At 35.5% G+C, this 17,758-nt stretch overlaps 2 protein-coding genes across 4 annotated transcripts; one reads left to right on the top strand and one right to left on the bottom strand.

The window, feature by feature from the left end:
- Positions 1–2,202: 2,202 nt before the first annotated feature.
- On the bottom strand, positions 2,203–3,444 carry LOC130988384 (endochitinase EP3-like). Its single transcript, XM_057912206.1, has 2 exons — positions 2,942–3,444; positions 2,203–2,850 (listed from the first exon to the last, which is right to left on the bottom strand). The coding sequence occupies exons 1-2, from the start codon at positions 3,225–3,227 to the stop codon at positions 2,432–2,434; spliced, it is 705 nt and encodes a 234-aa protein (XP_057768189.1). The 5' UTR covers positions 3,228–3,444; the 3' UTR covers positions 2,203–2,431.
- Positions 3,445–9,076: 5,632 nt separating this feature from the next.
- On the top strand, positions 9,077–13,736 carry LOC130988383 (uncharacterized). 3 transcript variants are annotated; one of them, XM_057912204.1, is made up of 4 exons: positions 9,077–9,363; positions 9,947–11,056; positions 12,624–12,984; positions 13,527–13,736. In XM_057912204.1, exons 2-3 carry the CDS (start codon positions 10,018–10,020, stop codon positions 12,956–12,958), a joined length of 1,374 nt encoding a protein of 457 aa, XP_057768187.1. In that variant the 5' UTR covers positions 9,077–9,363; positions 9,947–10,017; the 3' UTR covers positions 12,959–12,984; positions 13,527–13,736. The 3 variants fall into 3 exon arrangements, with proteins under 3 accessions (XP_057768187.1, XP_057768188.1, XP_057768186.1); XM_057912205.1 differs by having other exon boundaries at positions 9,077–9,374; positions 9,959–11,056; XM_057912203.1 differs by having other exon boundaries at positions 9,078–9,374.
- The last annotated feature ends 4,022 nt before the right edge of the window (positions 13,737–17,758 follow it).

Here is a 17,758-nt window from a genome sequence, read left to right as displayed (position 1 = left end):
TCTACGATCGTTGCTGCTCTAGCGAGAGTGATTGATTAATTAAGTGATCTCTCATCATAACTGGATTAAATTGGTACATAGGATTAATAGATTAATTGCGTAGATTTAGTTAATGAATTTACTACTCTAGGATCAGTTGTCTTTAATATTTGATTTTTTCTACGTGTTTTGATTTATTGTTATTTGCGTTTTAATATAAGTTAATCAAACCATCTCTACTTTCTGTTGCCTGTCTACTGTTATAGTTTGTTTAGGAGATAGCTAAAGTCGTTTCGTTGTGTCAGTCCCTGTGGATACGATACTTGGTTACCAATTTGTGCTACAATTGCACCGTGTTAGTTGCGGTATTTTATTGCTAATAATTTAGTGATCAGTAGTCTATCTATGTTCTCAAGTAACTATCATATCTATTATCACTCATGTATTGAGAGAGAGATCTCCCTCTACATCATTGTGTGATAGATCAACCTAAAACCTGATTTATGATTACTGTGTATACTAATTCCATCTCATGTATAATTGATATCATTATGCTCAGGCATGTATGGATAACATACTAAATAACTTTCTTAGCAGATCGGCTCACGAGTACTCCAACTAAATAACAAATTAGAAGTTTTAATACTTTTCATTAGGCAGGTATTGGAGTAACAGTTCAACATGAATTAATTATAACGAGTCAGATGGTTTTTTAGGACAGTAACTTAGGTTGATTTGAAAATTAGGACAATAACTTTTGGACTTGTAAAAATAGGACACTAATTAATAAGTGTTGCACCCGCAGGACATTTCTCGGCCAATTATCGAATTTTTGGACTTTCCCGCATGGACCAAGCACATGACATCCTATCTGGAGCCGTAAAAATGATGTGCTGGCCACATAATCAACCCCTCCGTGCGGGTTGTCATATGCTTGGTCTGTGCAAAAAAAGTCCCAAAATTCAATAATTGGCCCATAAATGTCCTGCGGGTGCAACGCTTATTAATTAGTGTCCTATTTTTACAAGTCTGAAAGTTATTGTTCTAATTTCTAAATAAACCTAAGTTATTGTCCTAAAAATCCTCTAACTCTAACTATATATGTTGAATCCTAAATTTCACTAAGAAACTATATTGATCATTTTATGATATAGTATTCACTAAAATTTTTGGCATGACCTATTCGTATATAATGTCAGCCACGAGATTTCGACGCGTACGTGAATCTCACAGCATGAACTTATTTCTAGACTCTCTATCAGTCAACTAATATTTATACTCGAAACTAATTATTGGAGTATAATATTCTAACACTTATGTGCGTTAATCATAACTCTATCACTCACGCCGTTTAGTCACATAAGCAGTTGATATCTCACTTAGCATTTAATCATGCTCATCAATTCTTAGGTAAGTGGCAAATAAATCTCTAGACTTCAAAGATTATCATGCTTCTCTATCTCATTCATCTAATTAAATTTATAAAAATCTAACTTGTGCTAATTCTCATAATCAGCCATTTTCATCCATTTATCATGAAAACTCTGAAAAGTGTAATAACTCAGTCATACTCTTCTCATAAATACTTTAATTCATGTAAACTTACTACGCAACATAACCTTATATATAGTAGTAATTCACGTACATGATCTCTTAGGAACAACATATTAAAATTTCACAAACGATCCGATGTCTTTTAAAAATTTCTCGACGTTTTCCAACATCAATTAAACTCGAAAGACCATGAAACTTGAAGGTAAATGTGTCACCTACCTACGTGATAAAAAACGAGGCCGGGGCTCGTCTCGCTCTCAAAACTGAATTCGAGACTCGTCTAATTTTAACGATTAACTACTCATTTTGTTCGGTACTCGTTCTTTCAGCTTTTACTCACTTTCATTATACTCATTACTCTGTACAAGGAGAGAAAACCTAAGCTCATTCTTGAAATTCTAAAACCGAGCTCGGTTTGTTTATCAAAAAAATTTAATTTACTATCCACTTATTGTTCCAAAATAAAAAGATTAACATTTGGACTTGCATGAGCACACAATATTTTGAAAGTCGACAAGAAGAAAAAATAATAAATCGTACTATTCATCGTCGATTTGTTGAAATTTCAAAAATATCTCAACAAACTCATATTTCACTTCCGAGCTCATAATTAATTCCTTCTTAAATAATTATTCCAAATTATTTAATTACTCAAACTCATTTATGTATCCAACAACTCTCTGATATAAAATGATGGCTTCTCAAAATTGAGCCTCGAAACACATTTTCAAGCCATTGTAAATTAAAACAAGGATGCTAAAACCTTAATTACTCAAACTTAAGGAATTAAACACTTCACTATAAGCCTGTATACTTGCAGGAATGACGAATTGTGACCACTTGGCTCAGCCACACACAAACACACTTGATAATTAAGAATAAACTATGCCTATCTAATCTAACACCTAACATTATTCCCGGGATCAACTCCTAGTTGTTTGCAATAGTCTCTGTAATATCCAACACGAGCAGTGACGGTGCTCGGATTCGCCCCATCACATTCTAGGGGTCCGTTTATCGCGCGAATCGTCGCACCGAAACCTTTTCCAGAAGTTATGATACCGTGGCACTCATTCATCCAAAACCACAGACCTGTCTTGAACGAGACAACGGGGTCTCGCGCCACAATCTCCGGGTGGTTGAGACCGTCGAAGCCTATGCTTTTTCCGGCTGCTCCGTAGTTGTAGTTCCACGATAGTTGCACCGGACCTCTGCCGTAGTAACCCTTGCCTGCTTTGCATGGATACTGTTTGTTTTGCCTATCACAGTAATCTGCTGCTTTTGATGCTCCATTTATTTCTTCTATGTGGCACATATCTGCAACAAAAATGACTTTATGTTAATTACACGTGGCTAGTTGTCAATAGATTAGGAGATGTACGTAACAGAGAAAGTGAAGAAAACTTACGTCCGGTCTCATGCGTGACATGAGCAAAGAAGGCTGCGATTTCCCGCTTGAGAACATCGGCGGAGCCGACGTTCCCGAAGCGTGGATAGGAGCGGGCAGCCTCGAGAAATGCTGCCCGTGTGTAGAACCCTCTCCCCGGGCAGCCTCCCCCAGCCTGATTAGCGATCCCGTTGAAGAACACGTCTGTGACAGTGTCGGAGAGTTTGCCGGATACCCGTGTCTGAAGGGCCCCGGCTATGAGAACTGCGGCTAGCAGAAATGATAGTAATGTGTTGAAACTACCCATTTTAACTTAAACTTGGATATATGAATCGAGAGTTGGTGGTGTAGGAGAAAGAGAGGACTGAGGTCTTTTTATAGTGTCATTGGGATGGTAAAAATATGAGTTGGTGGATTTTTTTATTTATTTTTTTACTTTTTTCTGACCTTTTCAACAGAGTGAGTGGACTTAGTCGTCTCTAAAATTTTTGGTGCCAAATTCTTTTATTTATAGTGGTATTGTATATGAGGTGGTCTCCCCTTTGTCATTATTCATTGCTCAATTATCAATACACGCATTTTATTTGATGTAGAAAACTACGCAATTAGCTCATGTTTGATTGTAAGGTTTTGGAGATTGAAAATAGATTTAATTAATTGATTTACTCCCTCCGTCCACTAATTCATGATCTAAGGGAGGAAATACGAATTTTAAAAACAAAAATTGTACTTCCTCCGTCCCAATAAAAGTGGCCACATTTCCTTTTTGGGTGTCCCATTAAAAGTGGCTACTTTCTAAAAATGGCAAAAGTTTAGTTTAATTAAGTCAACAATTACTCACTAATTTGGTCAACAATTGTAGGCCACTTTCTAAAAATGTCAAAATTACTCACTAATTTGGTCAACAATTGTAGGTCACTTTTTAAAAATTACTCACTAATTTTGGTGGGTCACACTCAATTAAAATATAACAATCCCCTTCTTAATCTCCGTGCCCAAAAAAAAGTGGCCACTTTTATTGGGACGGATGGAGTATTATTTATTACCCCAGTTGAGTAGAAAAAGGGACCCACAAAATATATTGTTTATTGGAACTCACTAATTAAAAAATGTATAAATAATTACTAAAAATGGATAGGACATGAATTGATGAACGGACCAAAAAGAAAAATAGGACATGAATTGGTGGACGGAGAGAGTATTATTTATTGTTTAATTCGAATGATGAATTACTTATTATTTTTATTTAAGGATATTTTAATCACCTAATTTTAATGATAGATTGTTGTTCTGCGGCTGAAGCAGAAGACTAAGGTTGCGTTGTTCTGGTAGGACGGCGGTGGCAGTGTGGTCACGGAGCGGATCTTCGACCAACAAACAAGTTCTCCTCTGCTAGCTGGTTAGATTCAGCTAATAATCTCTAAAACCCAATCGCTCATAATGCTCCGACCGGTGTTGCTAAACTTAGTTTTGACAGAAATCGTCTATCCTAGAGAGGGGCCTGGTTTCATAAATTGGCAATTTGTTGGATTGGCAGAGCCTACAACCTACTTCTTCCCATAGCGCCCAGAACTCCCTAATCGCCCCCATACATCTGCGAAGGTGCACACCAGATTTTTGGTGGAAGATGAACAACTGAAATCTGAGAAATTGAGGGTTTGCTGGTTCAAATCGAGGTCACAAATAGGAGGCGCAGTATCGCCCCTTAGTTTTCGCCGAAACTTTCGAAGGAGATCAGAAAAAACGAAGCCCAGGTTCGGAAACTTGAATCTGCTGGATTTGGATCCAGAGAGATTGATGAATCGAGCTTTTTGGGAAAATCCCCCTTGGATTCTTCGAAGTCAACAACCGCGATAATTCTCGCCCTCCCTTCTTTTCTTCGATGAACAGTAGCCGGAACTCTTTTTTTTAATTATGTAAGCTCGATCGGAACTCACGACGTAGCTTCGGTTCATTCCCACAGACGCGCCAGTTGATAGAACATAAAACCTCACCCTAATTATAAAATGATAGTAAATGACACCCACCAAGATTTACGTGACCTACATCCATGAGAGATCTTCGAATATTTTTAGTATAATTTAGGAGTGCTTACATATTACAAGTGATGAATGAAATACAAGATAGCCCCCTAACTTATTTATAAGCATGGAAAGAAACCCTAAGGCCTTTAAGCCCATCCCTTGGATAATTGGGCCTAAAGCCCCTTAGTACATTAACTTTCACTTCTGACTTGAATCTTCAGCGTTGAGAGCTCCGTTGTCTCTTGACTGCGCAGGTGCCCCGAATTCTCTTTACTGCGCAGGTGCTTCGAGTTCCTTTTATTATCCCAAGTCTTCAATTAAACCTGCGCTGGTTAGCTTTATTTAATAATAAGAATAATAATAATAATTAATTTAGGTAAAACGTTCCTGTATTATTAAGCACATCGTTGATGAATATTTTAGCCCTCATCAGAATAGTATTTCCAAAATTGAGTTAATAAGCCAAACAAGACATTCTCATATAGTAAAAGGAAAAAATATTCATGAGGATAAAAAATTGAAAACACTAACCTTTTTCTTTTATGTAAAAGGAAAAAATATTCATGGGGATATACCCTTAATGATTAAAAAAAAAATCATCTCTACCCCCAAAATGACGACTATTACACACTTTTAGAAAGTGATTTTCTCACTAATTAGAAATTAGTGTTTGCTTCCAGCAAATTTTGTGAGAGGCACCACCCTAATGTAGCCAAAACTTTTTAGTCATACAAATAAAAATATAAAAATAATAATATTTCTTATCAAAATATCTTTTAGTGTGTAACAGTGCAAAATACACTATTACACGATTTTCACTAAATCGTGCAATAATCGTGAAAATTGTGTAACAGTGTGTTTTATACCGTTACATATTTTTTTCGCAAAAAAGTGTAATAATAGTAAAAATGTGTAACATTTCAAAATACACTATTACGCACTTTTTCGCTTCTAAAATATGTGTAATAGTGTATTTTGCACTATTACACACTAAAAAATAGTTTGATAAGAAATATTATTATTTTTATATTTTTATTTATATGACTAAAAAGTTTTGACTGCATTAGGGTGGTGCCTCTCTCAAAATTTGCCAAAATTTACCGAAGCAAACACTAATTTCTAATTAGTGCGAAAATCACTTTCGACAGAAAGGAACGAAACATATATATATATATATATATATATATATATATATATATATATATATATATATATATAGGGTGCGGTTATAGTGAGAACCACAATTATCGTGAGAACATAAGAACCAATAAAATTACTGCATCTGCTATACAAATTAATGCATCCGCTATTAAATTTAATGCATCCGAAAAAAATAATTTTTTTGCTCCCTTCAGGATTCGAACCCAGCACCTGCATCCATCCACCAAGATGATGCATCCACCGTAGATCTTGATGATCGAATGGCTTAAAATGGTTCTCCGTTCTTATTTTATTAGTGGTTCTTATTTGAACCTTTCCCTATATATATATATATATATATATATATATATATATAATGTGCTTGAAAACGTTTATCTGCTCAAAATTTGCGTGCATTCGAGTATATTCTTTCTAAAAATAATGAAACGAAGGAACATCTACATTACATACATATATAATGTGCGTTTATCTACTCAAATTTTTATATTCTAGATTGGTCTACTTAGTCAGGACTAGTTGAAAAATATGAATTATTCAAAATAATTATTATTGTGATGAAAAATAATAATTGACATAAAAAAAGTAATATTTTTGAAACATTACCTTTTTTTATATCAATAATTATATTGTCTTATAACAATAGTTATTTTTATTGCCCGTCCATAAAAACAATTCACAACCCATCCCAGCTCCGATCCGACCCGTCTTTTCCGTACATTTAGTTTCATAGGAGACCAGCTCTTGTTTAAAAAGTCAGTTTGTAATTGAATCTATTCCAATCAACTCAACAAATTTGAAATTAAAATTCAAGGCATCTCAAAAATATAAGAACATAAAATTTTTCAGCACCAATAGCTCAATCAAACAAAAGTAAAATAGTATTAGTAACACAAGTCGAGTGGCTGCTATTATTTATTATAAATGGTTCAATCTTTTACAAATTAAATTAATGTTGAATACTTGGTCTACCGTGGAATCTCTTCAAGATACGCTGCGGAGGAGATTCTTTTTTTTTTTTTCTTTTCTTTTTGTTTTTTTTTTCTGAACCTTATTATTTAAAATAAAGTTAAAATTTTGTAGTTAAGTCTTTGTCCTTAATTACTTGTTTCATCTATATTCCTACGAGTACCAACACAGACAATAAAAGGCGACATAAAAATTCCAGGATAAAATCAAGCAATGATCCACGGTTTTTCTTCAAACTATTTATGCCCTTTGTTTTTGTCTTTAGCTTTCTTCTCAAGTAGTTGGCAATTTCAAAATTCTAGCACCTTCTTTTTGTGAATGTAATGCACAAGACTGGAAGGGAAACTACAAAAATTTATTACGACTGAATATATCTTTTAGGGTAAATATCATAAAAACCCCTGAAGTATACCCGTTTTATAAAAAATACCCTGAAACTTTCAAAATGTTCTCTAAACCCTCAAATTATCAGGTTTTTATCAAATATATCCCGCATTTATTTTTCGGTCACCAAAATCATGATGTGGCTCGCCGAATGCCACAATGTAATTTATATTATATTTTTCTAAAATGCAATGGTAAAAACAACATCGTTTCGTACCATATCATTAAAAAAATCCACTCTGAAATTTAAAATTCACTCCTACGCTAATAATAACCTAGAATTAGGGATAAACACGATAGAATATAGTACGAAACGAAGTTGTTGTTTCTATGTATTTTAAAAAAATAGAATATAAATTACATTGTGGCATCCGGCGAGTCACATCACGTTTCTGGTAACCGAAAGATAGGTGCAGGATGTATTTGATAAAAATCTGATAGTTTGAGGATTTAGAGAACATTTTGAAAATTTTAGGGTATTTTTGATAAAGTGGGTATAGTTCAGGGGTTTTCATGATATTTACCCTATCTTTTAACAATTTTGTTCTATTAACATAGCATTTTCGCTTTGTCTTTAACTCCCCCTTCGTCCCCCATAAATATGCATAGTTAATCACTATACCGATTTTAATAAAAAAATGTTCGAAATATAGTGGAGAGAAGGTCCCATATTGAGGATATTATTAAGTAAAATGTGGGTAAATAATGTAAGTTAAAAGGATAAAATTATAAAATTTATATGTGGAGTAGTGTTCAAAAATAGAGCGTGTATAAATTTGGGAGACGTATAAAAAAGAAAAGATATGTGTAATGAGGGACGGAAGGAATATGTCACATTTGGATCAGGTGATATAATAAACTTAGAGGCACACTCCGGTGCTTTCAAACTGATTAAATTTTAATTATAATTTATCAATTATAATTGATGAACTCTAATTGAAGCGGATATAGTTAGACATTTTTTTTGTCATGAACTTATATTTCCTCCGTCCCACCTTTCTTGAGACATTTTTTTTAGCGTCCCACTTATTTTGAGATATTTTTTTATTTGACAAATTTTTTACCTTTTATTCATATTTTCACTTTTTTACCTACACAAAAAATATTATTTTCTTAATTTTCGTACCCAAGAAAAAGGTCTTAAGATAGTCGGGGCGGAAGGAGTACGTGTCTAGATACTTTCAGGGCACATCTAAATTTTCAAATCGAGCAAGAAAAACTTGGTTGTGGATGTCCGTAACCCTTAATTAATGATAAATTAGGGGTAGTTATCAAATTATCCGCACACGAGTGCGGCTCTGTTACTGTTAGTGTTATTGTTATGTATACACGATTATTATATATAGATAAATAGAATTCATGTAAGCGGAATATATAAAATACATGATGCATTGCATGTTGTCTTATTTAACAACATTCAAACGTGATGTTGGGCTGATCTTTTTTTTATATCTCTTGACGTTATAAATTATTAATGGGCTAACATAGGTATTGGGCTATACAAAATATTTTTAGCAATAATTAATTATTCGGGCCTTTGAAGTTTTGACAGAGATAGGGATGGCGGCCCACTAACCTTTGGTGCTAGCATAGATCGTCGGTTAGATTATCATGATATCACGTGAAGCTTTTTTTTTTTCCCAAGTTGTGGAAATTGAACTCCGAAATTTTCATAACATGACAAAGATGTTTAAATGTCCGAAAAATTACTTGTGAGATATTGGCTTTCCAAGTGAGAGCTCAAAAAAGTGCGTTTGATCTGGCGCCAACAGAGATTCATGAATTGAAAATTTAGGGGAGACCGGCAAGAAGAGGAGGAGGACGACGATCAAAGCAAAGAAGCAATCAATTGATGCCCAGATCTTCAAAAAATTTATATCACTGAGTTTTAAAGAACACAAGTTCAAGGTACACTGAAGGTTCGTTCAACATCTCAAATTGAAACCCTCACTTTTTTAGCAAGATAAATTGAGCATTTTTATGCCAAGTATGTATCGTCTTGCTGATAGATGATTCATGAAATTCCAAATTTATGTGGGCTTAAAAGTAGTTCCTTGCATTTGTTTTTAAACAAGTAGATAATGTTATTTATTTGTGTTTGTTTTTGGATGATGGAGAGGACAAAAAAAAAAGGCAATTTGCGTTGGTGGTTGATGCATTGCCTCATGATAATTTCCTTTCATACCTGTTAAAGATGATAAATTTCGAAATTTTGTGGGGGAAATAAATTAGTGCGTGTTACTTATGATGATGAAATAGAAAGAAGAAAAATGTTGCTGCAATTTTTAGGACTTTGGGGCACGTAGAGTAGAGTAGAATGCTTTAGACATAATGAAATTTAGGCTTAAAAAATTGTCAGTTCTTCTAGTTTATTGCTTATTTCTAGTGAGAAGCCGGATTAGTATGTTTGTTTATCTGGTACTTGATGTCGCGCATTGCTACTCAAAGATCAATGTGATAAATTATTAAATGTAATTTTCTATTTGTGAAGTGCTTTATGCAGCCAACAAAAGGGATTTGGTTGGTTTATTGGTAAACATATTGGCGTTTCTGGAGGATTCCATGGCAGGCAATGGCCTGCCGACACTGGGCCGGGTGAAACTTGTCGATTTAATACCATCCGAAGGCCTTCCTTCGGATTCGTATAAACTGTCAGTTTCGACTTTGTCACAGTCCTTGGCTCAATATTCAGCCGCTATTATCCAATTCCCCATGAATGTTGGAGCTCTTTTAAGGTCTTGTCTGGAGTCATCACGTCTCTACTTTCATCATAAGCCGCCATTCCCTTCTGCTGATAGTATTCAGCACAGCGAGTCTCGTGAATGGTGCAAGACTTCTGGTTATCGTGCAGACCCTCATATGTGGCAAGAGATTTATGATTTTAGGCCTGGGCTTACTTCTACCGAACCCGGTAATGAAATTGAAATCCCTCCAGCTGGTTTAGTTGACATATACTCGCTGCTTGGGAAAGCATCTCGTGACATACTGGATGCTATCAGCTTCTACCTGAATCTCCGTAGTTCACCGTTCACTGAACTACTTGATAATGTTCCTTTAAGAAATCGTGAAATTTCATCTTCTGTAGTGTCTGTCTGTTGTCATGGGAGGCCTTCTTTTCAGGGAGCACAGCATCATAATTTGACCGCTCAAGAAGATGGCCAGATAGTTATGTTCTCAGACCATGACTATCAGGTCGATAGAACCCTTTTAACTCTTCTCAAGTCGGATAAGGCAGGTCTGTATATAAGAGATCTTCATGGTCATTGGGTTCTTGTGGATGGTGATCTTGGACCTCAAGAAGCAATAGTGTATCCTGGACTTGCTTTATATCAGGCGACCGCAGGTTATATAAATCCTGCCATGCATCGAACGGATATTAGTAATCTCCAAGGTTCTATATACGGCCGCTGCACTCTAGCATTCAAACTCATGCCTAAATCCATGGCCAGTCTCAATTGTTCAGAGATGAGAGCTGCTGGGCATGGAGTGGAAGCTCAATTCCAGCTTCCTGTGCCAGTTGATGACTTCATGCAAAGATCCACAGATCAACTTCTCAATCGGAACAGTTTTGCCACTTTTAGTTTCCCGGCAGCCCAAGAAGGTGGGTTTTCATCATTCACTCCTTTTCTTTACGTTGAAAAGTAAGTGGCTTAAGATATTATAGATAACTACTTAACTGATGATGTATGATGCCTCATTCCGGTGGCTTACTGTTACATTACTAATGCTTGAATGTGTTGGAAATTATGTTGATTGTGTTTGCAAATATCCCATAAAAAGGCAATCTGATGATAGGATACTTTGTTTGGATGTAAAAATCCAGCTCTTTCCTTATATTAGCAACCTCATGGTTGCATTTTCAGTTCTCTTAGTTAGCTTATTGCCCTTCCGAATCTTTATATTCCTTACTGGATGGCCCCCATTGGATTACTGATCGTTGATGTATAAATTGGTAGGCGCTAGTTGGGCTACTGATTGGTGCCCAGTGCCTGGACGACGAACATGATCTGGCTGACTTGCTGGCCCCATCCCCTGAGTCGTGATTAATGTTTTATAAACTATTAAGAAGCTGTTTTTCACATTTAGAAACACAAAGTTCCTTGAAATATTAATTAATCAAAACAAGTTTAAGATTTCAGGAATTAGTCTGAACGAGACAAGAATATATGTCACGTTTCAATTATGATTTTTTGAAAAAGAATAATGAAAGGTTCGTCTACACCTGGCAAGAGGCTTCCCAGCGGATGGGTTTCCTAAGAAGGCCAACTAGGCCGAAGGCCCGGCTAAGCTCCCCCTAAGCATGCTGAAGCCAACTTTGGCATCACTATGATAAATGTAGATGTCATTGTGTTTGGCCGTGTGCTCCCTTACTAGCTGCAATGTCTATAATAAACAATTGGAATGAGGAGTTAATTGGAAACAGTAAAGTAAGTTAGCCAGGAGATCCTGAAATTTTATCACTGTAATCAGTTTCTTTCTAAATTGACTTCTTCCTTTTTGTGATAATCAACTGAATGGTGTACACATGAAAATTTATCGATGGTTTATTTTGCTAATAATGTTGTTATTATGTTATAGTTTTATCCATAGGGTGCTTGCTAGTGCTAGGCACCGAAAGTAAAAGGAAAGAGAAAAAGAAAATCATTGTGCAAATGTTCTTTTTTATTTTACTTCTGGTGTCATTTGACATGACTTGACAGAAGAATTGAATTTACTCTTTTCAGAAAAATAGTTGCAAACTTCATTTGTGCTGAAATTAACAAATCGATGTAGATTTTCTTGACAATAGAACATGTATTTAGCTGTTTAAATTAGGGTGTGCAGTTACAAAATGCTTTAAAGGAGTCTAAATGTTGATAAGTTAGGCAGTGAATAGAATAAATTATAGGATTTCTAAATTTTGAATGCTTCAACTTTCAGGTAAATTTAGATCTAAAGCATTTGGTGTCAATATTTATTGTTATCTTGGGATGCTGGCTCATTTATGAGATAGTTTCAAATCAAAGTGTAAAAAGCATATTTGAAGCACAATGCTAATTCCTTCTATATATTGGTTGAAATCCATTATCACTCTGTACTGCATATAGTTTCTCTTAGCAATTATGCTTGTCTGTCTTAGTGAGAAGTTGATAACAACAGGTCCTTGGGTCGATGAAATGCTGGTACAGGATCTATAAAACCCATTATGCAGAGGAAGAAGAATAATCTTAGATGTAAGCCCCTTCCACCTTCAAAGAGGCTCCGGCTCGAGGCCCAGAGAGTCTTGAAAGAGAGGGTTCAAGATATTGCTGATAAAAAGGGCATCAAGTTGAGATTTTGCACCTTGAAGGAGTGTGAGGGTCACATCCATTCGCTAGATAGTCCATGTGCGAATGTAAGAATGGAGATTGGGTGGCCACCAGGAGTTCCATTTGTCCACCCACACGATCTTCCAAACAAGGCAAAAATTGGATTTCTCGAAACCTATGAACCTGGATGGTCCGAGACAAATGACATAGAGTAATGCCAACTGAGATGGCAACTGCATTTGTGAGTACTTTTTATTATTTGCTTCTGCATTTCATCTCAAGTTGACTTTAACTCTCTTTTTGGAAAATCATTGATTTTTGTGTGAAAATGAAATTATGTTCTGATGATTGGATGAGGATTTGTGAGTATTATAATGTATAGATCTAAAAATGAGAAAATCCTTGGTTGAGTTCTTTTTTGTGGCTTTTTTTCATTGTGAAAGGATGTGAGAAATATGATGTAACATTTGCTATATGTTTTCTATCACTCCATTTGCTTGATTATGCATATAATATAATATATGTGAAACTGATAGCTGATTTGAAAATGATTTGTCTTAATGTAATGATATATTTTTACATAGTAATTTATATGATGTGACCAAATATGATTTGAACGTGTTAATTTATCAAGATGTTTCCTATACTGTCTGGTGTCCTATTTGAAATAGATGATATGCTTTAATTAAGTAAGCCTTTGAATGACCTATCTCTATGCTTATATTTTAAACTATTTTAGGAAAAACATAACTGATTTGAGACGTGATGTGCTTGTTGTTGCAGTGTATGATCTTACAGCGACTCACTTATTGATCATAGGCGCGGAGATTTCTCCTGCCATGAAAGTTTTGTTACCATATAGGAAGTTTGGGATAATGTAATTCTACTATTTCTATTACTTCATTTTATCATTGGGAAAATTCAATCAAAGACCAGACCACAATGTAATCAAGTCTATCTATATTTATGGAAATGCTGCAGCTAATTCTTATAGGTTGATTGGTTTTGTTTATATATACCTTATTCACCACGTATAAAACTATAGGGTTGAGAGTGGCAGAGCCCCTACTTTTAGTTTTTGATGGGGTAAGATTTAGACATTTTTGTAGTTCAATACTCCATCTGTCCCACTTATTACGGCTCGTTAGTGTTAAGCACGGTTATTAAAAAGAAGAGAGGTTAAAGGTTAAAAGTGATAGAAAGTGATGGAGCTCACAACTTTTTGTGAGAAAATGATTTTCTTTTTTGGACCGATTCATTATTAATAGAACATACGGAAAAAGAAAGTGAGTCATTATTATAGGATGGATGGAGTACATAACTAGTACGTCCTCTCGTACAATTCACGTGCCATGATATATTTATTTATTTTAAAAATTTTAAATTATGTGAAAATGTCAAAATGTTACTCCAACCTTAGCGCCGCCGCCGTCGTCGCGTCGACCCTACTACACAATCGCTTCCGTCATTTCTTCAACTCATTCAAAACCCCCAATTTCATAAAACTTTCAAAAAAGCCCCCCAAAATCAAGAAAAATTGATGAAAGATGAAGAAAAGTTCTTCCCTCCAACAATAGTGACAACCTAAAATGTCGGGTTGTAATTGAAATTTGAGATGCATGTTGGTGCTAGATTCATGCATGATTATGCTAAAACTATGAATTTTTTTGGTGAAGATACAATCTTTGCTCCCAATCTGGGTACTAAAAGGTGTCTTATCAGTATGACAATAATGTACGATTCTCTACCTCATTTGACTGCATCAATCTTTCTAATGTTTTGATCCTAACATGTTTCGCCCATTGGAAAAAGAAGTGGATATTGCAATGGATCATAACATCCATAATAATGCTTTATTCTATATTTATCGTCGGAATGAGCATGAACTACAATATCCCGCTCCAATGGGATATTTTCATTATTTCCCTCAACCCATATAGCTGCAACTTGATCTGTATGTGGAGAATTATATACTCGTTGATCTAAGTTGACATCTTTAGAAATATGAAGCTGAATATTGTCCATTGAAGGATAATCTTTCAATCTTCGAAAGAATTTTGCATATGGGTTGATCTCTAAAATTTTCATGAGCATTTGTACAACTGCTTCTGACAAAACTTGATTTTGCATTATATTAATTTTGTTCTCAACCTCACTTTGTGTGTCATAAAAGTATAGCTGAAAAACGTTGGAGACATATATTGTGGGATCATACCAGGAAGATCATGATAAACCATGCCTTGTGAATAAACTCCCCGTCTTGCATGTGCCAATTCTTTATCCAATTTTACACCGAATGAAGTAAAAATAAGAATATAATATCATAAACACGAATATTCCTTCTGAAAATAATAGCTTCTTCTAACTGGGCTGTAAACAATTCATCCAACTCCGGAGGAACTTCAGAAAATGCAAGTTTAATTTTTCCATTATCACAACAAAAAGTAGAAGGTTCATATCCAAATCTTCTTGCACCACAATGAATGCAATCAGACACATTTTTCATTTCATGTAGCAATGAACCTAAATAGATAAACAATATAATTAAAAAAATATTGATAGTTTATCATAATGTATTAAACGTATTTTTATCTTAAAAGAATGTAATACTTACAATTCAAATCACTTGCATTTCGTTTACATTTCTTTTGCCTTTATAAATTTTTTCTTTGTCTATATACTTCATTAGCTGCAGTATAAATATAAATATAAATATATTAATTAAAAAATATTTTTATTTGTGCTCATGTTGTGTGATATGTGGTGATTATAACATAGACAATATATATATATATATATATATATATATATAGGGAAGAGTTCAACAAGAACATAAATATTTGCAAAGTCTAGAGTCATAATCTCGTTCGTTAGATCGATTTTAATCAAGGGCTGAGATTAAAAGCTAATATTAGTATCCCTTAAATTACTCACATCCCTCTCTCCTCTCTCCTCTCTATCTCTTCCGTCACTTTTTCCCTCTCTCCTCTCTCATTTCTCTCTCTCTCCCTTCCCTTTTTCCCTCTCTCTCTCTCGTCTCTCACACAGAACACACACACACACGGGGATGGTGTTCCTGACGATGTCGCTGACGGGCGGGGTGTGCACGGCGGTGCTGCTGGCGGTGAACTTATACGTATAATTCTGTTGAACTTGTCTTGAACTTGTCTTGAACTTCTGAACTTCTGAATTTGTTGAACTTCTGAACTTGTGTTGTTGAACTTGTGTTGAACTTGTCTTGAACTTCTGAACTTCTGAATTTGTTGAACTTCTGAACTTGTGTTGAACTTGTCATGAACTTAATTATGTATTTTGATTTTAAGAGAGACAGAGAGACAGAGAGAGGAGAGAGGGGACGAGAGAGAGAGAGGAGAGAGGTGAGGGGTGACGTGAGAGGAGAGAGGAGAGAGAAGAGAGTAAATTAAGGGATATTATGAATCTTACCAATTTTAATTATATTAACTTCTAATCTCGGCCTTTGATCAAGATTGATCTGACGAACCAGATTGCGACTCCATTCTCCATCTAATATTGTGTTTCTGTATAATGCAACCCTATATATATATATATATATATATATATATATATAGGGTAAAGTTCAATTGAGAAGCTCAAATGTGTTGAGAAGTGAGAATGAATTTACAAGTTAGTACATTTTGATGAACTTTACTGTGAATTCTTATGAACTCGCGGTTGATCTGGGGTTCAATTCTTGGGTGTAACATCTTTTTTAACAAATTAAATAGATTTGTGGGTTCGTCAGTTATATTGAAAAGTTCAAAGAATTTATTGAAAAGTTCATTAATTTCATTTACAGCTAAATAAATAACAACTTTAATGATGAGGTAGCCTTTGCCCTTGGATCATAGGAGAAGACATACCAACAAATGTGGTGGAAAAATTTTAAAATTCCCTTAAATAGAATACAAGGCTGGATATTTACGTTGAAACTCCTAACTGAACTTCAAGAGTAGAGTTAGAAAGAAATCCTGTTGCACCACAAATCCTCGTGCCGAGCTGGCATTGTTGCACCCGAGAAAAGTCCCGATCAAGGCTGGGAATTTTTGTCGAGAAGGCCCGGCAGGGCTGAAAATTTTGCCCCCGTGAGAAGACCCGGCAGGGCTGAAAAATATTAGCCGAGAAGTCTCGATCAAGGTTGAAAAATCTGGTCCCGAGAGGTCCCGATCAGCGCTGAAAAAGTTGCGCCTACGTAGTCCAAACAAGGCTGTTAAGCTGGTGCCGAGAAGTGACCCGGAAGAGCTGAAAATGCACCCGAGCAGGGCTGAAAAGCTGGTGCCGAGAAGTGACCCGACAAGGCTGAAAATGCACCCGAGCAGGGTTGAAAAATTGGTGCCGAGAAGTGACCCGACAGGGCTGGAAATGCACCCGAGCAGGGCTGAAAAGCCGGTGCCGAGAAGTGACCCGGCAGGGCTGGAAATGCACCCGAGCAGGGTTGAAAAGCCGGTGCCGAGAAGTGATCCGGCAGGGCTGGAAATGCACCCGAGCAAGGCTGAAAAGCCGGTGACGAGAAGTGACCCGGCAGGGCTGAAAATTGCTGCGGGAGGACGCCCGAGCAGGGCTGAAATCCCCCAATGCATCTAAAACTTAGAAAATATAAATACCTTGTTTTTCTATATCATGTGCACTCATACTTGTTGATAGTGATGAAGTAGTATTGAGATTCTTGTTGCCAATGAATGGTGTTATTGAAATTATATTTTTGATGTTTTGATGCCAACCTGTTTCACCTCTTGGAAAAATGAGTGGATATTGCAATGGATCATAACATCCATAATAATGTTTTATTCTATGTCTCTCACCTGAATGAGCATGAACCACAACATCTCGCTCAATTGATATGTTATTATTATTACCTTCGATCCATATCGCTGCAACTTGTTTTGCATGTGGAGAATTATATACTCGTTGATCTAAGTTCACATATTTTGAAATATGAAGTTGAACATTATCCATTGAAGGATAATCTTTCAATCTTCGAAAAACCTTGCATATGG

Source organism: Salvia miltiorrhiza, chromosome 6 (assembly GCF_028751815.1).
Source record: "Salvia miltiorrhiza cultivar Shanhuang (shh) chromosome 6, IMPLAD_Smil_shh, whole genome shotgun sequence".
In the NCBI taxonomy this organism is placed as follows: Eukaryota; Viridiplantae; Streptophyta; class Magnoliopsida; order Lamiales; family Lamiaceae; genus Salvia; species Salvia miltiorrhiza.
This window is presented reverse-complemented; position numbering and strand designations above follow the sequence as displayed.

Excerpts from the sequence above, each read along its gene's own strand:
- LOC130988384 (XM_057912206.1), bottom strand. The coding sequence starts at position 3,227 with ATGGGTAGTTTCAACACATTACTATCATTTCTGCTAGCCGCAGTTCTC. Across the intron at positions 2,851-2,941 it reads TGTCACGCATGAGACCGGAC|ATATGTGCCACATAGAAGAA; the intron begins GTAAGTTTTCTT and ends TTTTTGTTGCAG.
- LOC130988383 (XM_057912204.1), top strand. The coding sequence starts at position 10,018 with ATGGCAGGCAATGGCCTGCCGACACTGGGCCGGGTGAAACTTGTCGAT. Across the intron at positions 11,057-12,623 it reads TTTCCCGGCAGCCCAAGAAG|GATCTATAAAACCCATTATG; the intron begins GTGGGTTTTCAT and ends ATGCTGGTACAG.